This window comes from Bufo bufo, chromosome 7 (assembly GCF_905171765.1).
Source record: "Bufo bufo chromosome 7, aBufBuf1.1, whole genome shotgun sequence".
NCBI classification, from domain to species: Eukaryota; Metazoa; Chordata; class Amphibia; order Anura; family Bufonidae; genus Bufo; species Bufo bufo.
In genome coordinates, this window is record NC_053395.1 from 217117754 (window position 1) to 217144459 (window position 26706).

General features: G+C 45.9%; 1 protein-coding gene across 6 annotated transcripts in view; it reads right to left on the minus strand.

Moving 5' to 3' along the window:
* The window catches only part of CCNT2 (cyclin T2), a 73686-nt gene that overhangs the window by 36624 nt on the left and 10356 nt on the right, over positions 1 to 26706 (minus strand). For 2 of the 6 annotated variants that reach the window (XM_040440551.1, XM_040440549.1), the window contains exons 3-9: positions 17079 to 17207; positions 16326 to 16386; positions 15968 to 16030; positions 15796 to 15841; positions 8993 to 9156; positions 7447 to 7517; positions 5664 to 6804 (exon numbers count right to left, since the gene is read on the minus strand). In XM_040440551.1, coding sequence (XP_040296485.1) covers positions 5664 to 6804; positions 7447 to 7517; positions 8993 to 9156; positions 15796 to 15841; positions 15968 to 16030; positions 16326 to 16386; positions 17079 to 17207 — 1675 coding nt within the window. Of the gene's footprint in view, positions 1 to 4404; positions 6805 to 7446; positions 7518 to 8992; positions 9157 to 15491; positions 15842 to 15967; positions 16031 to 16325; positions 16387 to 17078; positions 17208 to 26706 lie in introns of those variants that run through there. The other 4 variants (XM_040440550.1, XM_040440548.1, XM_040440552.1 and 1 more) reach the window with 4 other exon arrangements.

Genomic DNA, 26706 nt, shown 5'->3' on the forward strand with positions numbered 1-26706 from the left:
TAGCTGATCGGCCGGGGTACCAGGAGTCAGACCCCACACTTACCATGAGGATGGGGCATTAATATTCTAAATTCACACCATGATATGAAAATAATTAGGCAAAATCAAATTGGCTACTTATACAAAAAAAAGTGCAGAAGTAAAAATTAAAATTTATATATATCGTCCCATGCATACAATCACTTATAGCCAGCAAAATAATTTATTTCATTAAATAGTTTCTTAAAACTACAGGGTAGATAAATCGAGACCATATATTTGTGATATAAATAAAAGTACGATAAATTCTAAAAATGCACACAGTGACATCATAATGGTGCAGTGACATCACCACTGATCCTGCCTTGTAGGTAATCTATATCCATACCCCCTAGTCGGAGACCACCGCTACACTCTGCACTTTTGGCACATGCACAGTGTGTATGGGATTGGTCCTTTAGCCTCTTAAGTTCCTCAAAGAATTCACAAATAATATACCAATACAGACATACCGCTATATACACAGACAAGGCAGCATCGGACAGACACAAAGCAAATCATTACAAAGCGTTAAAATGCACAGTATTAGACTGTAAAAATAATAAAGTACAGTAACCCGTCATCATGATCTGGTAATATTGCAAAAAAAAAAAAAAAAAATGCAAAAGGCAATGGCAGTGAAGCAGGACGTACATACATATAATTTGATATGCCTGATGCTTATGGCAGCTGGTCGACGTCACATTATACCCCCCCCCCCCCCCCCCAATGTCCGGTTGAGCATGCTGCTATTTCTTATGTCCAATTTATATGGAACCTGATAGAAAATGCCTCCCTATGCAGTATTATACAACATGGGGCATTGGCAGCCGTACCAAGCGAACGGCAGCCCAAAAGGGCATTTAGGGTGCAACTCAAAAGCAGGCACTGGATCCCATTAACGGCACCTCTCGGTCAATGACACTGGCCGGCTGTATAATTACAATACTGTGTCCAAAACCCCAGGAGCCAGAATTACCTAAAAGGCTATATAAAAAGATATACACAACTTTACACCCAATTTTCATTACTGCAATGCATCTGAAGTGAAAAACTAAGCAACTTAAATGGGTTTTATTAAAAAGCTCCAACAATTTGGTGTCTATAGCAAATGTGTCTCCTTGGCGACAGACAACAAACACTGTAGTCTGATCCTGCAGTCGGTAGTCTACCTGTTCATTACGTCGTCTTATACTACTGGATGTAACGGGATAGATGGCAGGGAGTATGGCTGCAGGATCAGACTACACAGGGTTTGCAGTCTGTTACCATGGAGATGCATAAATCTGCATAGGAGCTGTAGACACATGCCGGTTGAAGATTTTTAATGATTTGCAAAGGTGATTGACTGTAAATGCAGCTATTTTCTTCAATGCAAAGGGGGTGTAGAGGGTTTGAAGAACATGGCTGCTTTTGCCCAGAAACAGCCCTGTCCATGGGTTGTGTCTGGTTCTGCACCTCCGCTGTTAGGAAGTGAATGCGGCTGAGCAGCAATACCACACACAACCTTTGGACAGACGAGGCACTGTTTCAGATAGAAGGCAGCCATGCATTTCCAAACATCTACAGCCCCTTTAAGTTTTCTAAAATGTACATACGCCCCATTCACACAACCGTACTTTTGGTTCGCATCCAATTTGCAGATAGGATGCGGACCCATTCATTTCCATAGGTCCACAAAAAATGCTAACACATCCGTAGCACCGCAAAAAAGACAAAACTTGTCCCATTCTTCTCTGTTTTGCAGACAAGGATAGGCACAGTTATAATGGACCCGCCAAAGAACAGTATGCAACATGGACGTCATCTGTATTTTTTGTAGGTCTGCGTTTTGCGGACTGCAAAATACATACGGTCGTGTGAATGCACCTTAAGAGAAGCACCCTAGGAAAAAGAGAAAGCTGCTTCAGGAGAACTTTTTTTTCTTTTCACAACTCTTTTTACAATTTTCTTTTTACAAGTGATTCCAAACTGTAAAAGCAAAGTATAATTTAAAAAAAAAAAAAAAATAATAATAATAAAGCGTTCACAATACAGGTGAAAGGTCATGGCGCAATGTGTTCATTTATTTTTAACATTATGGATAGCACACTAAGGCCCCTTGCAGACGAGTGTGTACAAATTAGGTCCAGATACGTTCAGTGAAAACCGCGCGATTTCGCAAACAAAGCCATTCAGTTTTGTTTGCGATCGCGGTTCAACTGTTCAGTTTCTATCGCGCGGGTGCAATGCGTGTAATAAAATACGGAATGTTTACAAACAACATCTCTTAGCAACCATCCGTGAAAATCGCATTGCATCCGCACTTGCTCGTGGAGGCGATTTTCACGCAGCCCCATTCACTTCTATGGGGCCGGCGATGTGTGAAAATCGCTGAATATAGAAAATGCTGCAATTTTCACGCAACGCACAACTGATGCATGAAAAAAAACATTGCACAAGTACACAGCCCCATTTAAATGAATGGGTCCGGATTCCGTGCGGGCGCAATGAGTTTGCATCATGCACTGCACCCGTGCGGAATTCTGGCTCGTCTGCAAGGGGCCTAAGGCTGGAGTAGTCATTGGTTCATAGCCACCAATGCCAAAACGGGAAAATTAGACCGGTTGCAAATCTGGCATAAAAAGGTTAAAAATAAATAAATAAAATGATGGCAATGGACCACCATTATATATTCCCATCTTGTAGCCCATCACAAGCAATGAAAGTCAAAGTCCGGCATTAAAGTGGAGCACGAGAACCTCCACGTACAGTGATACAGTCCAGGAGATTTTTGAAGTTCTACCCAGGAAACAAAAAATAAAAACTTGCCGCTTTGTGGGCTGATCTCATGTTCTCGGAATAGCAGTATAGTGCTTACCGTGCAGCTCTGTCTATTCTCCCTTTGGGATTGTTTGCCAAAAATTTTGGGATCAGATGCCAAAAGGACAATCCCCTGATAACGCCCCGTGGGAACGAGCTCTCAAGGAACAGACAAACAGTATATTACATCTACACCTTTTGCTAGCAATTTCATAGACTGCAAACCTTCAAAAACTGTTCCCCCTCCCCCACAAAGTGGCATTCCTGTTTGAGTACGTATCCTAGTAATGTGCCATTTCTTCATAAAATATACAGCCACACAGTTTTTGATACTTTTATATTCGCTCGTGTGTTTTGCTCAGTCTTTTTATGCTTTTCCTACTTTTTTGGGATTAAAAAAAAAACAAAACAAAAAAAAAAAAGCAATTCCACCTTATAGCGAGCTAGGGGCAGGCCCTGCAACCATTCGCCCTCGTTATACCACCACCATAGGAGACTCTTCCAAATTATTACTCTAACATTACAAGAACAGGATGACACTGCGACTCCGGGACGTCCGCGAGTCACAGTATTATCCGACATTCGCAAGAATTCAATGCCAAGTAGAATTCTTGTGATTGCAACGAGTTGCAACAATAGCGCCACTCACTGGCATCCGGGGCAACATGACTGCAGAAATAACATGGTATTATTGTAACGTGTCCAGCAGGTAAAACTGCCCAGCACCCTACTGAGAAAATTGAACAGGGCACAAATGCAGTTTCTCCCCCCCCCTAACAAAAGTGACTTACAACAGTGCATACAGTACGTTCCAAATACAAAGTCATGAATAAAAATATACCCTTTATTTTCTGGTCTGTCAGCATTGAGTACATATACAGTATACAGGAGGACGTGTTACTGTGAATACGCTCGAGAATGTTCAGGAGGCAAAAGGATTTTCATAGAAAATAAAAAATAAAAAATTCTGCGGTTGCTTTGTGAAACAGGAAAGACGGCACATACTATATGTACAAGCGATATCATGAGGACAGCGGACATAAGATGAGGAGCAGAGGGGGGGGGGGGCCTTAGGTTTTTAAAGCACTTTGCAAAATAGCATCCCTCCGTTTCACAACCCAATCTAACAAAAAAAAAATATATATATATATATATTTTTCCCTTCCCCCACTTTTAAACAGTGACAAATATTTTCCAGTTGGAATAAAGAGAACATCGGGCGCCCACGGTTCGTACTCTTTGCGCGAAGACTGCATTTATTTGGACAGGGGAAAAAAAATTAAATAAATTGGCATGAAGACATGTACATTCGGACACGCTAATAGAAACAGTGATCCCGTCAGCTATTAAAATAACTTATGGTGTCGTAAAACAAAAAATAAAACTTAAAATCGCTCACTACAAGGTTTTTTTGAAGTTTTTTTTTATCATAGTTTTTTTTTTCTTTTCCTTTTACAAATTTGAGAATTTTAAACGACATGAATCTACAATTACCGTTAAGTAGCAACTTTCTGTCTATATTACTGCATCAAGCCAATGAACACTTAAATGCACTTCACAGCAAAAGATTATGTAAACGTTTTTTTTTTATCTTTTTTTTTTTACTTTCGCATTACCTTCGCAACCCTGAGGACCAAACGCATGGGGGGGAGGGGGGGCAGGCGGTCACCAAATGAAAGTGTGAGGCACAGAATTCCCCCTTCTATTGCCATTCTAGTGACTGGTACAGGGGACTGCTGCCTCCCCCGGTCCACCATAAAATTTCCTCTTTTAGTGGTTTGTTTGTCTTTTTTTTCTGCTGATCCCCATTAAGGCCTACAGTTTCTAGTGCGACAAAGCCCGGCAACACCGCGTGCAGACCGCTGTAGCACAGAAAGGATTTTTAGGAGACGTCGACAAAGCCATCTTTTGCTTTCGTTTAGTAGATCGATGGACTTTTGCCAAAAGATAAAATAAAGTTAATCTGTATATTGTTATTCTTACGAGCAGCTCCAAACCTGAGTATTGTATGGTTATATCTAAACATACAAAAATGTATGTACATTTTCTTCTCCACCGTCATTGTAAACAGTTGTCTGTAGAATCCGTTTTCATCCCTTTATCTATGAGACATGCATATCATACATACAGTTTAAATATACAAAGGAAAAAAAATAAAAAAATTCTGAAATAAGATTTACACTCGTCCAGGAAAACCTAAGCGTCAAACGACCTCTGGCTGCGCCTCTTGCAAGGCCGATCAGACAAGGCTTGAAGCAATCTACAAGTTTTGAAACAAACATCCGTTCTTCTGTTCATAGAATGGTAGAAATACTGAGATTTTGCACCTTCCATGCGATTTACAGTATTTTTTTCATAACACTATTGTATGTGGAGAGAGACATTTCACTAGACCTCTTCTTTTTCAGAGCGAGGGATAAAAGCAGCACTTATAAATGTATTGAAACTGTGGCCACGGGTGTCACCACCAGTTAGATAAGGAAGTTTTTCCATACTAACTTTTTTTTTTGTTTTAAATTAAAAAATATATAATATATATACACATTAAATGGCGGGAGGGGGGGTTAAAATTAAGAGCGCTAATCACATGTTCATTCCTTGGGCGCTTAACAGCGAATCGAGCATGTCTAAAGTATCTTTGTAGTCCATGTGCTGGCTGTTTGCACCGTACTCGTGACTGGTATCAGGGCCGTTGCTCTCCACTGCCTTCTTGTCCAGTTTCACGAGGGTGCTGAGATGCCCGTAGCCCACCTGGTATGTGACAGGGGGAGGAGGGAGTAAGGGATGGTTAAGAACAGTGTTGTGAGAGGATATATACTGCTTAACAGAGGAAGAACTAGTACCTGAACTTTTGGAACTTTTGCTCATTTTGGGGTGGTGGTTGTAAGAGGCGTCATTGGAATGCGGCCTCTTTCTTGAAGAGCTGGAGCTCGAGGTACCACCATCGTTGGGCACACCAACGGGACTCCGTAAAACAGTTGTAGGCAGTCCGTCCATACTAAGCTTATTGCTGTTGTTGTTGCTGCTCGCACTGCTGTAGTGTGAATGTGAATGCTTGTGGCTGCTACCGTGGTGCCGGCTGGAAGAATTGTGCTTGTCCTTGTGTTCTTTGCTCATGTGCGGACTCGAGTGCTTGCTCTTTCCGCTGCCCTCGTCCGATGAGCTGTGTCTCTCCCCGGAAGAGACCTTAATTTTCATTTTCAAGTCATCTTTGCTGGAGGTTCTCTCCGTGGGCGGGATGGGTATGCGCAGCTTCAGGGAACCGCTCTTATCTTTCTTCTCGGAAGAATGTTTTTCTGTCTTTTCACTACTGGAAAGTGGAATTTTCATTTTGATGGGAGACGTCACAGAGCTGCTGCCGGAGGCTTGGCTATGTTTTTTATGTTGCTGCTGTTGGTCCGCGTGAACTGTCAGAATTTGATCTCTAATATCTATATCGACAGTTTCAAGTTTGCGTTTTTCCCGGTACTTGTCCAAAGACATTTTATGAGACATAGTTACTGGAGGAGCATAAATTTGTCCATAGTGTTTGCCGCCAGATGACTTATGAGCATGCTCCAGCTTAGCCGAGTGCTCGGAAACCTTTTCGGAGCGATGATGTAAGCCAGGGTGGAGTTGAACAGCAGTCAGGTTATACTGAGCAGATGGGAGAGAACTATCCGTTTTCTGGCCATACACTTGGTCTGTCCTAGGCTGATCCGGATGCTGAGGCCATTCGTGATGAGATGCCATTGTATAGGATGTACCAGGCATTCCCAATAAGGCCAGTTCCTCCGTGTTATGGGCCGCCTGAATTGGCATGCTTCCTGAGTTCAGAGCTACCGGTGCAGGAAACACAGACGTGGATGCCTTTGGAAAACTGGCGCCTGTGGCAATACCAGCTACGGGGTCCACCAAAATGGAGTTCGGGGCAAGTGACGAATTAAGCAGAGCACTGTCGAGTTGACCATCAGACTTGGGTTTTCTTGTAGCCGCCTGACTGGCCTGAAAAAAAAAATACAAAAAAAAAAATAGTACAAAATACCCTGTTGAATATAAATAATTGGTGGTATAAAACATAAGTTTGATTTTGATGTTGTGTCTTTTTCCAACCATACTATCATTTTAAAGGGATTCTGTCACGAGATTTTACCCCTATAACCTAAACATATGCTCATGTCCGGAGTAATAATAAGAATCCTAAGCTGGCATTATTAAACTTCACTGTGGCTCTATTTGCACAAAAAACTGGTTTTTATATCCTGTCAATCACTCACTTAAGGTGCCCAAAGGGAGGTCTGTTAATACAGAGTGCCCGGCAGCACCCCTCGCCGTCCGGTGCCCAGCACCACCTTCCCTAGCTCAGCGCGGCCTCCGCAATCCTACCCGTCCCTCTGCCAGATCCCGCACCTGCGCACTGGGCTCAGCCTGATGCGCCGCAGACTCCTGGCAGCGGCTTCGCTGAACGCTCAACGAGTTTAATAATGCCAGCTTAGGATTCTTATTATTACTCCGGACATGAGCTCGATCACACTGAACAAGTAAAACATGACAAATCTTTAGGCCTCATTGTAAGTTAAATAAATGAACAACTAATCCCACAAGGGACGAATTGTATTACACGGCAGCATTATTTAACATCTTTACCCTCCAGTTTCGAATCTTCTTCAACCGGTTGGGTGTCTTCTCAAGAATTTGCAGAAATTCATGCGTCAGTTCTGGAAAGAGGAAACACTTGCGTTAAAGATGCAGCCGGGAGCCTCAAGTAACCCGTTATAGAGGACCTGCCACCATCCCTGGCCTGTGTATATTTAATTCCCCTTAGTGTACTTCCACACTTGCGGCAGAGAATTCCGGCGACGGAACTGCCTGCCGGATCCAGCAATCCGGATGCAAACGGATGGCATTTGTCAAACGGACCCGGATCCGTCTGACAAATGCTTTGAAATACCGGATCCGTCTCTCCGGTGTCATCCAGAAAAACGTACAAAATTAATTTTTTAGCATTTTTTAAAAGGTCTGCGCATCCGTGTTACCGTAACATTTAATGCCGAATCCGGCACTAATACACTTCAATGTAAATTAATGCCGTATCCGGCATTCTGGCAAGTGTTTAGTATTTTTGGCCGGAGAGAAAACTGCAGCATGCTGCGATATTTTCTCCGTCCAAAAAACGTAAGAGGGACTGAACTGATGCATCCTGAAAGGATCGCTCTCAATTCAGAATGCATTAGGATAAAACTGATCAGTTTTTTCCCTAGTATTGAGCTCCTAGGACGGAACTCATTACCAGAAAACAAAACCGCTAGTGTGAAAGTACCCTTAAAACAAAGAATTCAGCATTGCGCTGTTACACGGTTATCCCTCCCAGAAATGTATAAATACACCGGGTGTCTCCAATTAGGGGTGTGCCCCCATCAGCGCTTGCTGGACAGTGACTAGGTAGGGAAAAACTCCAGCCTTGTAACACCCAGTTGTCAATTTATTCACATATTTCCAGGAAATACACAATGCAGAACAGCCTACAAAAAGATGCTGCAGAATTGTTGTTTCATTGGAATACAATTGTCAGGAGAGGTGACAGGTGATCATTAAGAGCATCATAGCAAGGTAAGTACGCTTCTACATCAAGAATTGTGACACTGTACATACAGTTAATATTCACTGGGCAGCTACTCTGTGAAAACCCTGTCAAATCAATTTAAAGGGGTTGTCTAACTTCAGCAGGTGGCATTATGTAGAAGAAGTTAATACAAGGCACTTACTAATGTATTGTGACTGTCCTTACTGCCTCCTCTGCTGGCTGGATTCGGTTTTCCATTACAATATACACTGCTCACACGCAGGGGTCACTGCCACCGCTTCAGTGCAGATACGAGGTGGCCAGGACAGGAACTGCTGAGCATGCATGGCTATGTGCGCTCCCATAGTCCCGGCCACCAGAGGCAGAAGCCTTTCCCTAAAGTGTGCAAGTACGACCACAGCTGCTGGACAGCAGGGTGGTCATAACCCCTGGATACAAGCAGTGTACAATGTGATGTACAAATAAATCAAGCCAGCAAAGGGGACAATGTGGACAATGACAATACATTAGTAAGTGTCGTGTATTAACTTTCTCTACATGATAAATGCCGTTGAAGTGACTCAACCCCTTTTAATAGGTCAGCTTCACTAGGAAGGGCTACATTCGTACCATCCAGCAATTCCAGTGTCACCGTCTGGTCCACATACTCCCACCAATGCTTCCCATCTGTAGATACAGGTATCTCCCAGTTGGACCACTTGCAGGCCAGGTGGATGCACACACAGGCGATTACCGTGGGCTTGTACTGAAGGCAGAAAGTTGTGAGGTGCAGACTGCAAGCGACAAAAATGGGGGGAGGGAATAGAGAAAAAAAGAAAAAAGGAAAGAAAATCATTAGTTTACACACCCCCTAAATCCAATTAAACAACATAAAATAGAATTTAAAGGGACACTATCATTCATTACCAGGGTCATAATACAGGAGGAGGTGGCTGAGAGCGCACAATTTATGCAAAATTCATGAATCTCAACATGAAAGTAGATAAGACTAGAAACTCAATTTCCACCTGGGTTCTCTGCTACCTATCCGCAGAGTACAGACTGTAAAACGCTGACTGCTGTCCCTGCTGAAAAGGGGCATCTGAGCCCAAAATGACTGAGGTCCATAGTTTCGGCTACATAAGGAAGCCACCAGCACTGGAAATATGCGCTCGCTGAGAGCTTCAGCCGAAGGACCGGCGGCAGCGATCATCTGACCGGTATTTAGAAAAAGGGGTTTACAGGCTCTGCAATCTAGCACATAAGAAAATGAATTTGCTGACTACACAAATTACTGTCTCCCAAATCTGATCCATCCTTGATGATAGTGTCCCCTTAAAATGCAAAGCAAAATGGAGAAATTGACATTGCAAGATACAAACAGTGTCAGTGAGAAATAACTGAGCTTGTATAAAGAGAAGCAAGAGGTCTCCAGGTCCTGTGAATCAGAAAAACAGCAATGATAAATACCATAAGACATAGGTATTAGCCGCCATCTGGGACACAGTGATCTTTCTAGTACAGACGGAATTCCCTATACGTCTGGATTAAAGTGTAAGGTCAGTCATTTGATAAGGCCGCTGTGGTACAAGTGTCCGATTCCGAATAGATCCATATTCCATTAATGAGCCCCGTCACAATCAGGGTTAAAACACAAGCAGAACTGAAAAACCGTTCCATACATCTGAATGAGGATGTTTTGATGGCAACCACATGGTCTGTGGGAGTCTGACTCCTGGGACTTCCAATGACCTCGAGAATGAAGGCGCTGTCCTGATGGTTTAGGACTGATGCACACGACCGTATCTGTTTTATGGTCCACAAAACAAGGACCTGCAAAACATGGAAGACGTCTGGCGGGCCAACTGACTTCAAGAATAGGACATGGTCTATTTTTTTGCAGAATAGACATACAGATGCAGACAGCACACGGATGACATTGGTGTGCTGTCCGTTTTTTTGTACCCAATAGAAAAGAACGGGTCTGTGTGCAATCTGCAAAAAATGCAGACTGACACAGATACAAAATATGGTTGTGTGCATGAGGCCTTAACGGTGCAACCCCATCACCATTATTTTCCTGCACCAAGTGAATGAGGCCGGCTGCAGGACCCTGCACAGGAGGTGGCTGGGGCGCCACCGAGCAGGGAGAGCTAAATCAGTGCTGCCACCCCTTCATCCTCAGGATCCGTGGGGATCCCAGTCATCACACCCCTACAGATCATTAACTGATGACCGCTTCTAGCGATAGGCCATCACTTTACAAGATGGGGAAAACCCTATTTTAAAGAAGACATGTCACCACTCCTGACACGCTTGTTTTAATAGGTATGTGTGTTCCCAATGTAATAACAATTCTGGAGCATCTATTCTTATGGCTTTATGTTGTGCCATTCCTTTATTATTTCACCTAGAACTTAGGCTACTTTCACACTGGCGTTTCGGTGTCAGTTTGTGAGATCCGTTTCAAGGCTCTCACAAGCGGCCCAAAAAGGATCAGTTCAGCCCCAATGCATTCTGAATGGATAAGAATCCGCTCAGAATGCATCAGTTTGCCTCCGTTCAGCCTCCATTCTACTCTGGAGGCGGACACCAAAACGCTGCTTGCAGCGTTTGTGTCCGCCTGACGATTCAAAACCAAACGGATCCGTCCTGACTTACAATCTAAGTCAATGGGGACGGATCTGTTTTCACTGACACAATATGGTGCAATTGAAAACGGCTTCGTCCCCCATTGACGGATCCGTTTTGACTTAGACTATTTTTTTTTTAAGAATAATGCAAACGGATCAGTTATGAACGGATACAAGCGTTTGCATTATCGGTGCGGATCCGTCTGTGCAGATACAAGACGGATCCGCACCAAACGCAGGTGTGAAAGTAGCCTTATGAATGAATTGCTAGCAGTCTGCTGTTGTGCCTTTTCATAGGTAAATGCATTGATATCCAATTCATTCTAGTCAACATGGATGTTCATTGCCTTTAGGAGCCATGCTCGACTATAGTTACAATTTTGTATGTCTCCAGTAGGCCGAAGTAAGGTCGCACAAAGGTTTCTACTCTTAGTGTTATTCTTCTCATGAATGTACGAGTCTGAGAAGAGGCCTCTCCTTGTCTACTTATAAATTTATGACGGGAGATAAAGATAAGCTCTATGCAGCTGGTGATAATTACCTATACAATTAGGTATTTATTAATTAAGCAAAATATAGAATGTTCATGTATTCATTTAATGAGCCTTAGTCCTTAGCATAAGACAATCAGTAGGAGATAGAGATATATATATATATGAACAAAACAAGGGCAGCACAGCAGAAAAGCAGACAAAAAATTTTTTTGATGTAGTTGGGTGCCAGCAGCTGTGGGGGTGATCCACCCACCTTACTTACAAAAATTGATAAACTCCACGGCACATCCAGAAGTAGAAAAAGTAACAAAAATGTTTATTCACCAGATCCCACTGAGAGGATTGAAACGTTGCTGTATGTCTGGTGAATAACCATTTTTGTTACTTTTTCTACTTCTGGATGTGCCGTGGAGTTTATCAATTTTTATATATTTATAATATTGTTATATGTTATGAAGACAACATGTATCCAGTATATTATATATATTTCTCATTAGGAGAATATTCGTCTCTAAAAGAGTGTCTGTGAAGATGTGTTTTGTAACAATTAATCACATCTTTGGTATGACAGGAGGTACTGATATCTTTGTGAGAAAACAAGGCCATTCATATCATTACGGTCCATAGATCAACAGCGTGAGAAACATTCAGAGAGACGCCTAGAGGTCTGTCTCTAATTGCTACAAGTGTCAGAATTAATCCCTATAGCTTTGAATTAAAGCTTCTAAAGGTCAAATGTATAGAATACGTTTTATTCAGACTTACATAAGTTAACCCTTCATACTATGATGCAAATAGCTTATACAACAGTGCCACCTAGGTATGAGTAGGCGACATTACAACAGAAGCAAAAGTGCATTCTGGGTAAGGTTATGATGTCACACTTTGTTTTATCAACGGTCACGCCCATCCGACAATGATTGGAAAGTTCCAAACTAGGAAGGTGCGTCTAACTGATAAATTTGTGGTCATAAACAACACAAAGGGAAGACAAGTGGAGCTCTCAAGGAGACAAGAGGGGTCTATCAAGATGAAAGCCATGGTGAGATGCGCTATGATGGACCACCCAGCTTTCCTAGGAGCAGAAGTGAGATTCCTACTAGGACTTGGTAAGAGACCCAGAGAATGATATTTCATTTTATTAAGACTAATTTGATAGTGTGGGTAAAATTATACCATCTAGATTGGCAAATAAATTAATCGATCATCTCCATATTGAGATGTAGTCTTAGGATATTGTGAGGCTTCATTCTACCTGTAGAAGAATCAAGACTCATAATCTAGCAAAGCATTAAAGGATTGCTTGGATAGAGATATAGATATCGCCTAGCTAAATGATGGGTTCCCACAGGAAATACTTATTTCAAGTCCTTCCCATTTAAGATATGATCTAGCAAAGATCCTAGATCCCTGTTATTTGTCTTAATAGCCTTACAAAAGTTGTGTGTGAAAATAGTCTAGGATGGGGCGGAAGGATACAGTTATCTCCTTGGATGGATATGCCCATCCTTGAAGTCATGTGATGTGTAGTTGGTTAGAGGGGGGCGGAATGTATTTAGCATTCCAATTTGATGTCTAGGATTAGACATGCCCATCCTGATATCATAAGGTTTCCTCTGAACAGAAGTGATGTATATAACTTATGTTCCTACTTTGATATCCTAACCAAATAGTAGCTTTGTTATAATGTGACAAGTTATTTCCACTCACATGTATTGTTAAGCTTGTAATGCTTTATATTAACGCTATATATATTCATTTGCATGTGTCATTGTGTTTATTTACTTATATATGTTTATAACATTGTAAGGCTACTTTCACACTTGCGTTTTTCTTTTCCGGCATAGAGTTCCGTCACAGGGGCTCTATACCGGAAAAGAACTGATCAGGCATATCCCCATGCATTCTGAATGGAAAGTAATCTGTTCAGTTTGCATCAGGATGTCTTCAGTTCAGTCGTTTTTGACTGATCAGGCAAAAGATAAAACCGTAGCATGCTACGGTTTTATCTCCGGCGAAAAAAACTGAAGACTTGCCTGAATGCCGGATCCGGCATTTTTCCCCATAGGAATGTATTAGTGCCGGATCCGGCATTCAAAATACCGGAATGCCGGATGCGTCCTTCCGGCCTGCGCATGTGCAGACCGGTAAAAATGTGGGGAAAAAAACAAGACGGATCCGTCTGTCCGCATGACAAGCGGAGAGACGGATCCGTCCTTGCAATGAATTTGTGAGACGGATCCGGATCCGTCTCAATGCTTTCAGTCAGCGGCAGATCGGCCAGATCACACTGCCTCAAGTGTGAAAGTAGCCGTACCAATAAACCTGTGTATTATTGTATAATGGAGAACTACATGTTTATCATTAACGTCATCTCACGTCAAAAAGAACTTATTTATCTGAGGAAATAGTCGGACTCAGATGTGAATTGTATCAATTAGGTTGTCTACAATTTACCAGGTCATGATTTTAAGAATTTATGACCATTTCTTTTTTTTATGGTTAATTATTTTTATGACCATAATTAATAATTCTTGATTGAATTTTTACTTCCCGACACTGCAGTAAGGGTAGAGAGGGGAGGTAACCAGTTGGGGGAGGTGTACCAGCACAGACTCACGCTATCCAATCTATGCTGCCATTTTCAGACTGTGCAGGTACACCCCCAACTGGTTACCTCCCCTCTGTACCCTTACTGCAGACTGAAAGCAATTCATTCATAACTTCTAGTAGAAATAATAAAGGAACGACACAACAGAGAGCCATAAGAATAGATGCTCCAGAACTGTCATTACATGAGGAATGCATGGAGCTATTAAAACAGGCATGTCAGGAGAGGGGACAGGTCCTCTTTAAACATTCCTTAAAAAAAAAAAAAAAAAAAGTGTTCCTCAACTCTGGTCCTCAGGGCCCACCTGTTGGTCATGTTTTCAGGATTTCCTTAGTATTCAGCGGGTGATATAATTTTTGTCTATGCATCAGGACTTAACACGGGTATTCATTCTATGGGATATTCTCAAATCATGACGGCAGGTGGGGCCTGAGGAACACCAATTTAAATTGGTGGCTCCATCAAGACAAGCCCTGTCTATATGGCCTACGAGCCCCAGAGCTGCTAACAATAAGTGGCTCTCACTCTAGTAGATTCAGGTCGGCCATGTAGTAATATTACTGTAAAGCTCCTATATTACAGGTGCCTCCTGTAAGAAGACAACCTACTTATGAACCTAAGAAAATGCAAAGCCATTAATTATGACAAATTTTCACTCTAATTTCTATGCCTAGCAAATCGACCTGTAAAGTAGTAATACAAAAAAAAAAGGCAAAGAGAATGTACATGAAGCCATTTCAAACCAACTAAACCAAATATCAGTCAACATATTTCTGGACACTTCCACATACAACTATTAAAATAAACCACCAAGAGAACAGAACGTAGATAAGGAGCTTTCAAAGGCAAAAGATTAAAATGCAAGGTCAAAAAAACAACAGCGTGCTGACACCCCCCGACAAGCTGCTGCAGGATGGGCACAGGGCACGAAAGACGCCAATGATAAATCCTAAGGCCCATCGTGCAGGAGCAATGTGGGAGATTCTCATCCTCTGGGAAATCAAAGCAAAATGGCGACACCATCCAATGAGAATATGAAATCGGTCACTGCTTAAAAAAAATAAAAAATAAAAATACAGAAATGGCCGCTGTTTAACATATAGCCAATCTCCTGGAAAAAGAAAGAAGAGTTATTATTAACCTCGAGGAGTACATGCTGCAGGACGTTCACACATTTTTCTGAATCTGGATTCTGAGTCTCAATATGAAATATGTAAAAGATGAATATCGGACTTTTAAACGCTTCATCTTTGCTGTATAGTTGGTTTGAAAAGAATCTCAATACATAGCACTTAGCAATTGCATCTTGAGAAAGTATCGCCAGTTAAAATTTAGAGAGTTTATCGTGTGATGTGGTTTTTAGGTAGAAATTCAAGTATCGTTATACTTACCAAGATGCTCTAGGGTAATTTTAGTTCTTTAGATGCTATTCGGGGCTACCAGTTTAGTAAATGCACTCAGAATCAAGAAACTGATCAGAAAGCGACACTACGTTTTCTTCTTGTGCAATCCTCCCCTGTGTGTCAAAGGCCAGAACACAGCGCGAGTGTCAGACACAGGGAAGAGACCGGGCCATGGAGGCAGCCCAGACCCCCCCCCCCCGTGCACGTAGGCTAGTAAGACACAGGAAGGGGACCCTGCAGTAAAGAAAGGTATAGTGTGCTATGACAGTGCAACAAAGGTTCGGATAACCACCTGTTGGTAGCCATGAAATAGGAGGTCTGTGCCAAGTCCTTGCTTGCTGCAAAAGAAAACAAAACAGGGGTTATATATCGGGAGGGCACAGACGTGGCGATGAACATCACAAATACCAGTGCCATAAATAGAAAAAAAAAAAAACAGCATAGTACTAATCAGGATCACAAACCTCTCACTAATTGGGTGCACTTAACGACATCTGTGTGGGGATGTTCAATAGTGATCTCGAAGCCTGTGGAAGACAGATAAGGGCGACTTTAGAAAAATAAATTACTGGAACCAATACTCTAACAGCAACTAGGATTACATTGCTGCTGAGGAGCCGTCCAACAGCCAGGGGTACATGCATTACTACGCCATTTCCATAGCAGACAGGGTGCCCAGGGTCGTATACACTATGCAACCCCCGCTGTCATTATCCAACACACATACAGTGCTTGACGTGCTCTTGATTGAAATTTTAGGTGGGATACGAGAGTCTCTGTAATCAAATGGGTGAATCAGTACAGTCAGGGAGGTGTAAATACCTAAGGTCTGCAGCAGGACAGTTTCAAGTATAACCAGCTCTTGAGCTTGCTGTAGGTAAGCCTAAAAACCAACGACAAGCATATCCAATCACTCATGAAGCAATAACTGTGTGAAATCAACACAAAGCACAGATTTTCTAACATCAAACACAAAATGAGCAGAGCTGCCGCTGCTTTGTGGTGCACCAGGGAGGGCAGATTAAGGGTTTTCCAAGGCCACCAATGCAGCAGAGATACAAGGAGGCCGAGATGCGAGCAGTAGCTTCTAGTCACAGCAAGACCTCAGCACACGTCTTATCAGCGGCTTTTGTGGGTGCATGTCCCCTTTCAGACCCCTTCCACCCAAGGTGTCTGTAAATAACTTGTATCAGTAGTTTGGAGACCGCACACCAAGGACAGCATATAGCTTCAATTCAGTATTTATTTTACCAGTGGTACAATCTCATAGTGACATTTGGGCCCAATTTGGTGGCCTTTATCAAGCTGAGAAGGCCGGTCATAAGACTTCCACGCCGTGGTGCTCACAGGGGCTTCTCAAACAGCTGATCTGTGGGGGTCCCAGGTGTCAGACCCCCCACCGATCAGATACCGATGACCTATCCTGAGCTTACAGACGCATCTCCACCAGACTCTACATTAGTGACAAATTGGCAGCAGAGAGACTGGTAAAAATTAAAGGCTTATCAATTACGTATGTTGTCAGACCACAGACGTTACCGCTGCTGTAGACACGCATTCAGGAGCTCCACTTACATCGCTTTTTGCATCCAGCAGTGGATCGACTGGATTAAGACAAGCATGACATACTTTAATGACATGTTCAAGTTTACGAGGCTGTTCCTCCACTTTAGCAGCCAGGAACAATGCAGTAGGAGAGATTATCTGCGGAGAAGAATAAGGATGGAATAAATGACGGCCTCTCTTTACGGCACACAAACGAGCGATTAGCCTATCCCTCATTATCAATCACAGAAGAGATAATATTCTCAGCGAGCACAAAATGAAGAGGAAATAGTATTCAGATTGACAGATCTGCACCGCACAGAGTTATGTATTACAGATAAGACTCTTATATTAGTATATTTTATACTGATGATGTATCCTCAGGATAGGCCATCGCTATCGCACAGATCAGCTGTTTACAAGTAGCTCCAGAGCTATACAGGTCTGTCCATTGTGTAGTGGACGGCAGAGCTACTTCTAAACAGCTGATCAGCAGGACAGCGATCAGAAACTGCTGGTCTAGCCTCGGGATAAGGGTCCATTCACACATCCGTATGTGTTTTGCGGATCCACAAAACACGGACACCGGCAATGTGCGTCCCGCATTTTGCGGACCGCACATCTCCGGCACTATAATAGAAAATGCCTAGGACATGTTCTATTGTTTTCGGGAACGGAATTGCGGACCTAGCGTGGCCCCATAGAAATGAATGGGTCCACAATTCTGTTCCGCAAAATGCGGACGTGTAAATGGAGCCTAAGCCACATCATAAAAAGGAATGGACAACCGCCTTCACCCCAACACTCGATGGGCTAATTTAATGTACCCTTTAAATAGCTTAAAGGGAACCTGTCACCTGCAAAACGCATATTAAACCGACCACAGTACCTTACAGTATCCCCCAGTGTGTTGCTAATCATATTTTTCTTTGCTCTTTGCGTTTCTTCATACTTGTTAAAAACGTTGTTTTAATGTCGGTTGGCGCTGTCTCCGAGTCAGGCTTGAAGTCAAGGGGGCAGCGGCCTCCTTGCTTCTAGTAAAGCTAAGCCCACCCCTTACCCCTCCTCTACAATTAGATGGACATGCTGCCGGGAACGCGCTCTTCTAGCGCATGCGCGGTACGCTGCTTGTTACAGTGCGATCCTCCCTCACCCGCCTACATTTTGCTGACTGCGCATGCTCCGGACAGTTTGATTGCGCACGCGCCCGTCCGTCACGCTGTAACAGGCAGCGTACCGCGCATGCGCTAGAAGAGCGCGATCCCGGCAGCATGTCCATCTAATTGTAGAGGAGGGGTAAGGGGCGGGCTTAGCTTTACTAGAAGCAAGGAGGCCGCTGCCCCCTTGACTTCAAGCCTGACTCGGAGACAGCGCCAACCGACATTAAAACAATGTTTTTAACAAGTATGAAGAAACGCAAAGAAAAATATGATTAGCAACACACTGGGGGATACTGTAAGGTACTGTGGTCGGTTTAATATGCGTTTTGCAGGTGACAGGTTCCCTTTAAAATTCACAGAACACAGTAACGCTGGATTCACATCACGTTTTTGTCTTATGGCTCCCACTGAAACGGCCGGATAGGAGGCAACTCCAACCAAGGCCGTTTAACTCCCTAGATGCCGCGGGTCATACCGACCGTGGCATCTAGACAGTTACATAGAAGCTTCCTATAACCATTGGTTCCCCGTGAAGAAAATGTATACCGATGCATTATAAAATCTACATTCCATAGTGAGAGTAAAAAAAAAATAAAGAACAATAAAGTTAATATAAAAAAATAAACCTTTCTATAAAAATGAAAAAAAAAAAATAAAAAATGCAGAAGACGATGTTGGAATAGCTTGTTTTTTTCCATTACCGCATGCCAAAAAATAAGTTATAAGGCACTGTTAATCGGATGGTCAGCGCTATATACATGAGCTAAGCAAGTTTTAGGCAAAAACAAAACATTTCCTTATTTCCCTAGTTTTGTTCTGGCCCCTTTGTTGACATGCAGTTGCAGAGCTGTCGGGGCGCGTAACAATCTCTGAGGTTTTCCTCATGAATATTTGTGTGTCAAAGACATCCTTTCCCCTCCCCCTGCTCTGCAAAGAGTGAATAAAATTGCTTCCCTGCCTGCAGTCTGAGTGCTGGGATACTCGTGTGGGACTACAAGTCCCAGCAATACAGTGACATTACTGATACACAAAGGATCGTCCCCCTAGCAGAAGACTACAGAGGAGAGGCCTCCTCCAGTCTGTCAGCTCTGTGTCTGCTCTTGCTCCTCCAAGCAGCACAGCCTTCACAGGGACGTTCCGTGCACAGAGGCCGACCTGCTCCTCCCACTCCCTCAGGCTTGTGCACGCAACATGAGAGCAGGGACAGAAGCTGACGTCACAGGTCATGTGATGCTAAGTAGGAGAACTAAGCCGCTGTAGGAAGTGAATTGAAACCCTGCTTACATTTGGTTAGTTAGAAACATACAACGAACAACTTGGACAACCCCCTTTAATAGATAAAGTTATATGTACCCCAAAATTACGTCATTAAAAACTACAAGTTGACCCAAAAAACAAGCCCTCCTACTGCATATTCCCTGCAGCAGTCGCTGGAGAGGAAAACAAGATTTTTGTATAACTTACCAGTAAAATCTCTTTCTCGCTCTTTCCTTGGGGGACACAGAAGCCCTTGGTATAGCTCATCTCCATAGGAGACGTGACACTAAGTGAAAACTGTTAAGCCCCTCCTCCACAGCTATACCCTCAGCCTGGAGAGAGAGACTGCTAGTTGCGTGTCCAAGTAGTGAGAAAAGGCAAAGTCCAAAAAGTGGAACCAACAAGCCAACTACCCAAAGGGTAAAACAAACTTGGAAACCGTCAGAGAAGAACAAAGAATGGGTGGGTGCTGTGTCCCCCAAGGAAAGAGCGAGAAAGAGATTTTACTGGTAAGTTATACAAAAATCTCGTTTTCTCGCCCAGTTTCCTTGGGGGACACAGAAGACCTTGGGACGTTCAAAAGCAGTCCAAAAGGGGAGGGACCACACACGGCACCAAGGCGAAGCACCCGAAGGCATCAAAAAACCACCACCTGCAGACCAGGCGGCCCAAGGCAGCATACGCCGAAGCCCGAGTATGCACCCTGTAGAACTCGGTAAGGTGTGCAAGGAAGACCAGTGACCGCCTCGCACAAATGCATGGCCGAAGCCCAATGCCTCCGGCTCAGGAAAAACCGACAGCTCTGGCAAAATGAATGGTGACACCAAAAGCAGAACCCTGCCCTTGGTGCGGCAACCACAGCAAGAGCCACTCTGAGAAAGCGGAGGAAAACCACCCTGGAGTAGGGTTGGACGATATCAAAAATATTCCCACGATAACGATATTAAGAAATTTATCGCGATAACGATATATATCGCGATAAATGCCCATTTAGAAGAAAAAAACACTTGGGGCCACAAGGAGCCGTTATACTGTATGGGGCAGCCACAAGGAGCCGTTATACTGTATGGGGCAGCCACAAGGAGACGTTATACTGTATGGGGCAGCCAGGCAGCCACAAGGAGACGTTACCGTATACTGTATGGGGGCAGCCACAAGGAGACGTTAATTGTTATACTTTTATATGTCATTTTTCACCATTTTGGGTATCTGTAACTAGTCAATTGACTTCTAGTAACAACAAAAACATTACAGGGTTAATTCTGTACCAGAACGAGTGGTTTATAGTAGGGATGTCCCGATACAATTTTTTTTTAGACCGAGTACCGATACTCTTATTTAAGTACTCACTGATACCAATTATAACAATTAAATAAATAACACATTTTGTGACCACTGACCAAAAGTCCAAAAAACAGCCCCCAGCCTCTGATCAGCCCCTCATGTGCCTCCCAGCCTCTCCCTCTTATCAGCCCCCTCTGGTAACTCCACCCCCACCCCCTAGTATTAATCATTGGTGGCAGTGGCCACAGGGTCCCCCTCCCATCATTGGTGGCAGTGGGCCCCCCCCTCCCATCATTGGTGGCAGTGGGCCCCCCCCTCCCCAGTATTAATCATTGGAGGCCACAGGGTCGACCCCCCATCATTGGTGGCAGTGGGCCCCCCTCCTCCCTCCCTCCCCAGTATTAATCATTGGAGGCCACAGGGTCCCCCTCCCCCCCATCATTGGTGGCAGTTTGCAGTTCCGATCGGAGTCCCAGCAGTGTAATGCTGGGGCTCCGATCGGTTACCATGGTAGCCAGGACGCTACTGAAGCCCTGGCTGCGATGGTATGTTAGTGAGCAGCATTATACTCACGTGAGTCGTGGCCGCCGGGCGCTCCATCTTCTGTCTGTGCGGCGCATTGCTAATGCTATAAGCCTTAGCAATGCGCCGCACAGACAGAAGATGGAGCGCCCGGCGGCCACGACTCACGTGAGTATAATGCTGCTCACTAACATACCATCGCAGCCAGGGCTTCAGTAGCGTCCTGGCTACCATGGTAACCGATCGGAGCCCCAGCATTACACTGCTGGGACTCCGATCGGAACTGCAAACTGCCACCAATGATGGGGGGGAGGGGGACCCTGTGGCCTCCAATGATTAATACTGGGGAGGGAGGGAGGAGGGGGGCCCACTGCCACCAATGCAGGGACTTAAGAACATTCCCGACACCCGACCTCTGGGAGGACGCTGTGATCACCTGAGGGGTTAATTGCGCGGATCACAGCGTCCTCTCAGAGGTCGGGTGTCGGGAATGCGAGTCACAGAATTCCTTCCCTCCCCCACGCCGGCCGAACTGCTGAGAGAGCCGCCGCAAGCGGTCAGCAGGTATCGGGGACATTTGCACGAGTACAAGTACTCTGCAAATGTCCCGTATCGGTTCATGCTGGGGCGGGCGGCCGCAGATTTAGAAGCGGTCAGCGCACATGACCGCTTCTATGACGTCACGAAATACCGCGGTATTTAGGAAAGGGCGATATCGCCATATCGCCGTTTTTTTAATACCGCGGTATATCGTGATACCGGTATATCGCCCAACCCTACCCTGGAGGGAGGTCAACCTTTTGCGCGGACCTCCTGGAAACACAAGAGACCGAACGTCGACAAGAGTCGGAGATCTCCAAGCAAAAACTGCAAGGCCCAAACAACGTCCAAAACGGTGAAGTGTCCGTTCCCGGGGGTGGGAAGGGGAGGACGACTGCCTCAATGAAATGAAGGACAAACACCATCTTCCGAAGGAAGGAAGAGACGGAATGGAAAACAGCCCTGTCCTGGGGGAAGACAGAAGGCTCGGAACAAGAAGGGCCGCCACTCAGGCACCCGTCAGAGACACGATGGCTACAGAAACACAACCGTACAGGACAGAAGGAGTAGAGAGAACTTCTGTAACGGCTCCAAAGAAAAATTGGAGCGCCAAGAGCCCAGTATGTAGTTCCCAGGGCGGTACCGGAGGGCAGTACAAAGGAACCCAAGAGCCGCTCCATGGAAGAAGGTCCTGACAGGCCCAGAGGGTCGGGGAACGCTGAAAGAGGGAGGACAGGAACAACACTTGATACTTCAAGCAACAGAGTCCTAGCCCCAGGTCCAGGCCGGACTGGAGAAAGACAGAACCATGGAGAGAGAAAGGCAGAGTGGGGGAACGCCCAGCTTCCCACAGAACCCCAGGTAAGGCCCTAAGTCCTACCACAGATCCTGGACGAAAACTCGGCTAGAAGCGAAAACTAGCAAGACCACTAGAGTCGCCTGGGCAAGCGGGTGAAAACCCAATGATCAGTAACACGGGCAGAACGGTCGGTAGAACTGGTCCCGTCAGCCCCGAGCAAAGTTGTCCCGTATCCACCCGGAGTGGGGGAGCAGACGGACAGGAACCGAAGGGTCTGCCCAGCAACAGCCCGATGCCAGGACAAGACAGGCTAAAGCCCAAGCCGATGTAGCAACCACAGGAAGACGGACTAAATGGTAGTCCTCCCAAGTTACCGAGAAGGTAAATCCATAGCAGAAACATTGCCTAGAATGGAAAAAACGCAATCTGCACCCAGCGGGAGGACAGAACGCGGTAGACCCGGTAAATAGGCACACGGCTAGTACAGTCAGTGTGGACAAGGGGAACAGTACGTGGCCAAAAGGAACACCAGAACCATCCACATGAACAACCATGCTCTCCCCAGAGGGGAGGGCAGAGAAGGAACAGCCTCTGAAGCGTGGCCGGAACAGAAGCCACATCGGAGAGATCCGTACCGAGTGGGAGCCAAACAGAACTGGCGAGAAAAGGCAGTCGAGACAGAGGCCGGCATAACACCCTCCAAAAGAAAGGAGGAGTGGGCAACAGAGAAGCCATAGGACAGCTCAAAAGCAGAACCCCGCTACACTGAGACGCCCGGTTCACCGCCTCGCAGAAGGCGAATACCCTGAAGAACCCAAGGTGGAGGTCCTCCGGACCTGGGTAAGCGAGCACCCAAGAGAAGTTGGGTGACCTTCCCAAGAAGAGCGGCCCGAACCTGGTAGGAGGAAATAGTAGTAGGCGAGGGGACCGTAGTCCCGCCAGAGCCAACATAGAATGCGAAGGGCGCTGCAGACAGCACTCTCGACCATGTGACCACTAGCGCAGGGAAACAATGCTGTGGGAAGACGAATGGGTATGTATTTAGGAACCACGAACACTCCCCGGCGGAAGGGCCAACGAAATGAATGAGCACCGCCCAGCTCGGTGCAGTAGCGAGCAGGTAGAGCCCGTCTACTTATATATAAGGCATTCATTTGTTGTTTGTTGGACAACACCTTAGGCTTACACAGGTGGACAGAATGATCTCTTTAGAGAATAGTGCAAGGCTTGCTGCAAACACTGTCTCCCAAGAGAAAAAATATGTCGCAGGAGGAAAAGAGGCATACGTACGAGTAGCCCCGTAAGCAGTGAGAAGGCCAACCCACCTACGGGACGAGAAGGTATACACGGCCCAAACAACGCACAAGAACGTCCGCTCACTGCAAAAATATCACTCAGCGAAGAGGGCCAGCCACAGAGTGCCACAGTATCTACGGAAGTGCAAAGTGCAAACTGAAAGTGAGTTATGTACAAGACTAGTATGGTATGCGATGGAACGCAAAACTGACCGCCCCGAAAGGGGGGAAATGTACCTGGAAAACTGCAGTCGGCAAGGGTGCCAAGGCCCGCCCCAAAAAAGGGGGGAATGCCCAAGGCCGTACCTACGTCAGAGAAGTAGGGCATACCATACTTCGCCCCGAAGGGCGCCATGCACATGGCCACACAGTATCCAGCAGGAATGCAGGAGGTCCACCTAGTGAAAGGGGGACATGCACAGGGCTATCCTCGCATTAAGTGAGTGTGCAACAATTCACCCAACACCGAAATTTCGTGAGATTGTAACTACTCCGCCAATGAAGGGGAACATGTGCAAGTCCAATACGGCACATACAAGGACAGCCTTGAATCTCGTGAGCGTGCAAAATTCCGCCCATGGAATGAGGGGTGGTCACGCACAAGGCCAGCACCGTATCCAATGGGAGCGCAAGCGTTCCACCCATGTTAGAGGGCCATGCTCAAGGCCAGCAACACATCCGGTGAGAGTGTAGTATGCCGCCCAGAAAAAGGGGGGGGCTCGTGCACATGGCCAGCACCGTATCCGGAGAGAGTGCAGTATTCCGCCTAAGAAAGGGGGTCATGCACAAGGCCAACCCGCAGCCAGGGAGAGTACAGTATCCCGCCCAGGAGGGGGTCCTGCACATGGCAGGCACCATAACTGGAGAGGGTGACGAATGCTGCCTACAGAAAGGGCCGCATGCACTTGACCAGCGTCGTATCGTGGGAGAGGGCAAGTAACCGCCTAGAAGGGGAAAATGACCGTGGCAGCGCAACATGCCGCCTACGGAAGGGGGGCATGTACTGAAATGAGGAGAGAGAGAGACAGAGATAGAGATACAGAGACAGAGATACAGAGACAGAGATACAGAGACAGAGATACAGAGACAGAGATACAGAGACAGAGATACAGAGACAGAGATACAGAGACAGAGATACAGAGACAGAGTATGTATATATATATATATATATATATATATATATATATAGATAGATAGAGAGAGAGAGAGAGAGAGAGAGAGAGAGAGATAGATATAGATATAGATATAGATATAGATATAGATATAGATATAGATATAGATATAGATATAGAGAGAGAGAGAGAGAGAGAGAGAGAGAGAGAGAGAGAGAGAGAATAAAAAATATATATATTTTTTTCTTATATATATATAACACAGCCTCACTGAGGCAGAAAGGGGGGAAGGGGTTGGCAGCCATACAGGCCCATCTGAAGCCGGCCTGTACCCAAAGGGCGGGGGAACCTCTGGGGGCGGAGGAACCTCCCGGCAGGAAGAATTCGCGCCTGGAGAAGTTCCAGCCCCCTGCAACAGAGGCCGGAATTTTGCGGCCTAGTAGGCCGTGAAGCCGGGGCCTAAATTTTTAGCGGCGCCCGGCTGACCGGGGCCGCACAGTATTCAAGTACCGGCCGGCGCACGCGAAGCCTGCGGTGCCCGGCCGACCAGAATGTTCCGACGGTCGGCCGGGGGCTGTTGAAGCATAGCGGTCATATTGCAGGCCGCGGGTGCCCAACCCGCTGCCCGGAAGCGAGGACCCTGCGCTCGGCAGCCAATTCACCCATGGAGCGGGCCCTGGCTCGGCAGCCAATTCACCCATGGAGCGGGCCCTGGCTTGTAACAGCGCACCATGTGGCCGACAGCCACAACCACCTTGCCCTTGGGCCGGTGCCCGTGAGGGCAGAGGAGGGTCAGGGGCAGCAAGGCTCTGGCCCTAAAGCAGTAGCCGGTAAGAGGGAGGGGGACCCTGAGACCGGGTGCCTGTGAGGGTGGGACGCCTGCATAACCCCTCTGTCAGGGGCAGCTAGTTGCGGACCTCTGCAGCTCCCCAGGCATTCTTCTTGTAGGGAGAAGGGTGCCAATGACCTATGGAGGCCAGGAGAGAGGGAGCAGAATGTCGCCCTGCGGCAGCCCAGGGGCCAGCCTAGGTCTAGCAGGGACAGAAGGGTCCAAAGGCCCAGTATAGGGTCAGGCACGCAGGAGACCAGGGGGAACGGGGACGTAGGGCTGGAGAAGCCTCTCTCTTACCACAGCCGTCTTCACCCTCGGTCCGTTCCAGCAGGGTCGCCCCTTCAGCTACTGGCACTGTAGTGGCAGGACGCTGGAAGAGGGACTTGGCGTGCGGGCGACCCTTGCGCTGGCGGGATGTAGGGGAGCTAGGCTGCCCTGATCCACCTTGTCTTCTGTGGGGGAGGCAGCAGTGCGGGTGACCGGCACTGGCGCAGCTCAACCCCGGGAGAAACAGAGAGGTCTAGTGCGTCTCTGCTGTCCCTGATGGTCTGGAACAAAAAAAAAAAGAAAAAAGTAAAAATCAAAATTTAAACCAGGAGAAAACAGCCCTGCAGAGCAGGGAGTGTCTTGCCTCCTTGGACACTAAGCAAAAACTGGCTGCCTCTCTCTCCAGGCTGAGGGTATAGCTGTGGAGGAGGGGCTTAACAGCTTTCACTTAGTGTCACGCCTTTTATGGAGATGAGCTATACCCAAGGTCTTCTGTGTCCCCCAAGGAAACTGGGCGAGAAAGGTAGTTTTACATGACATGTGACAACTCCTAGAGCAGCTCTCCATTCTGGCCCAGAGTCGTCGGGGGA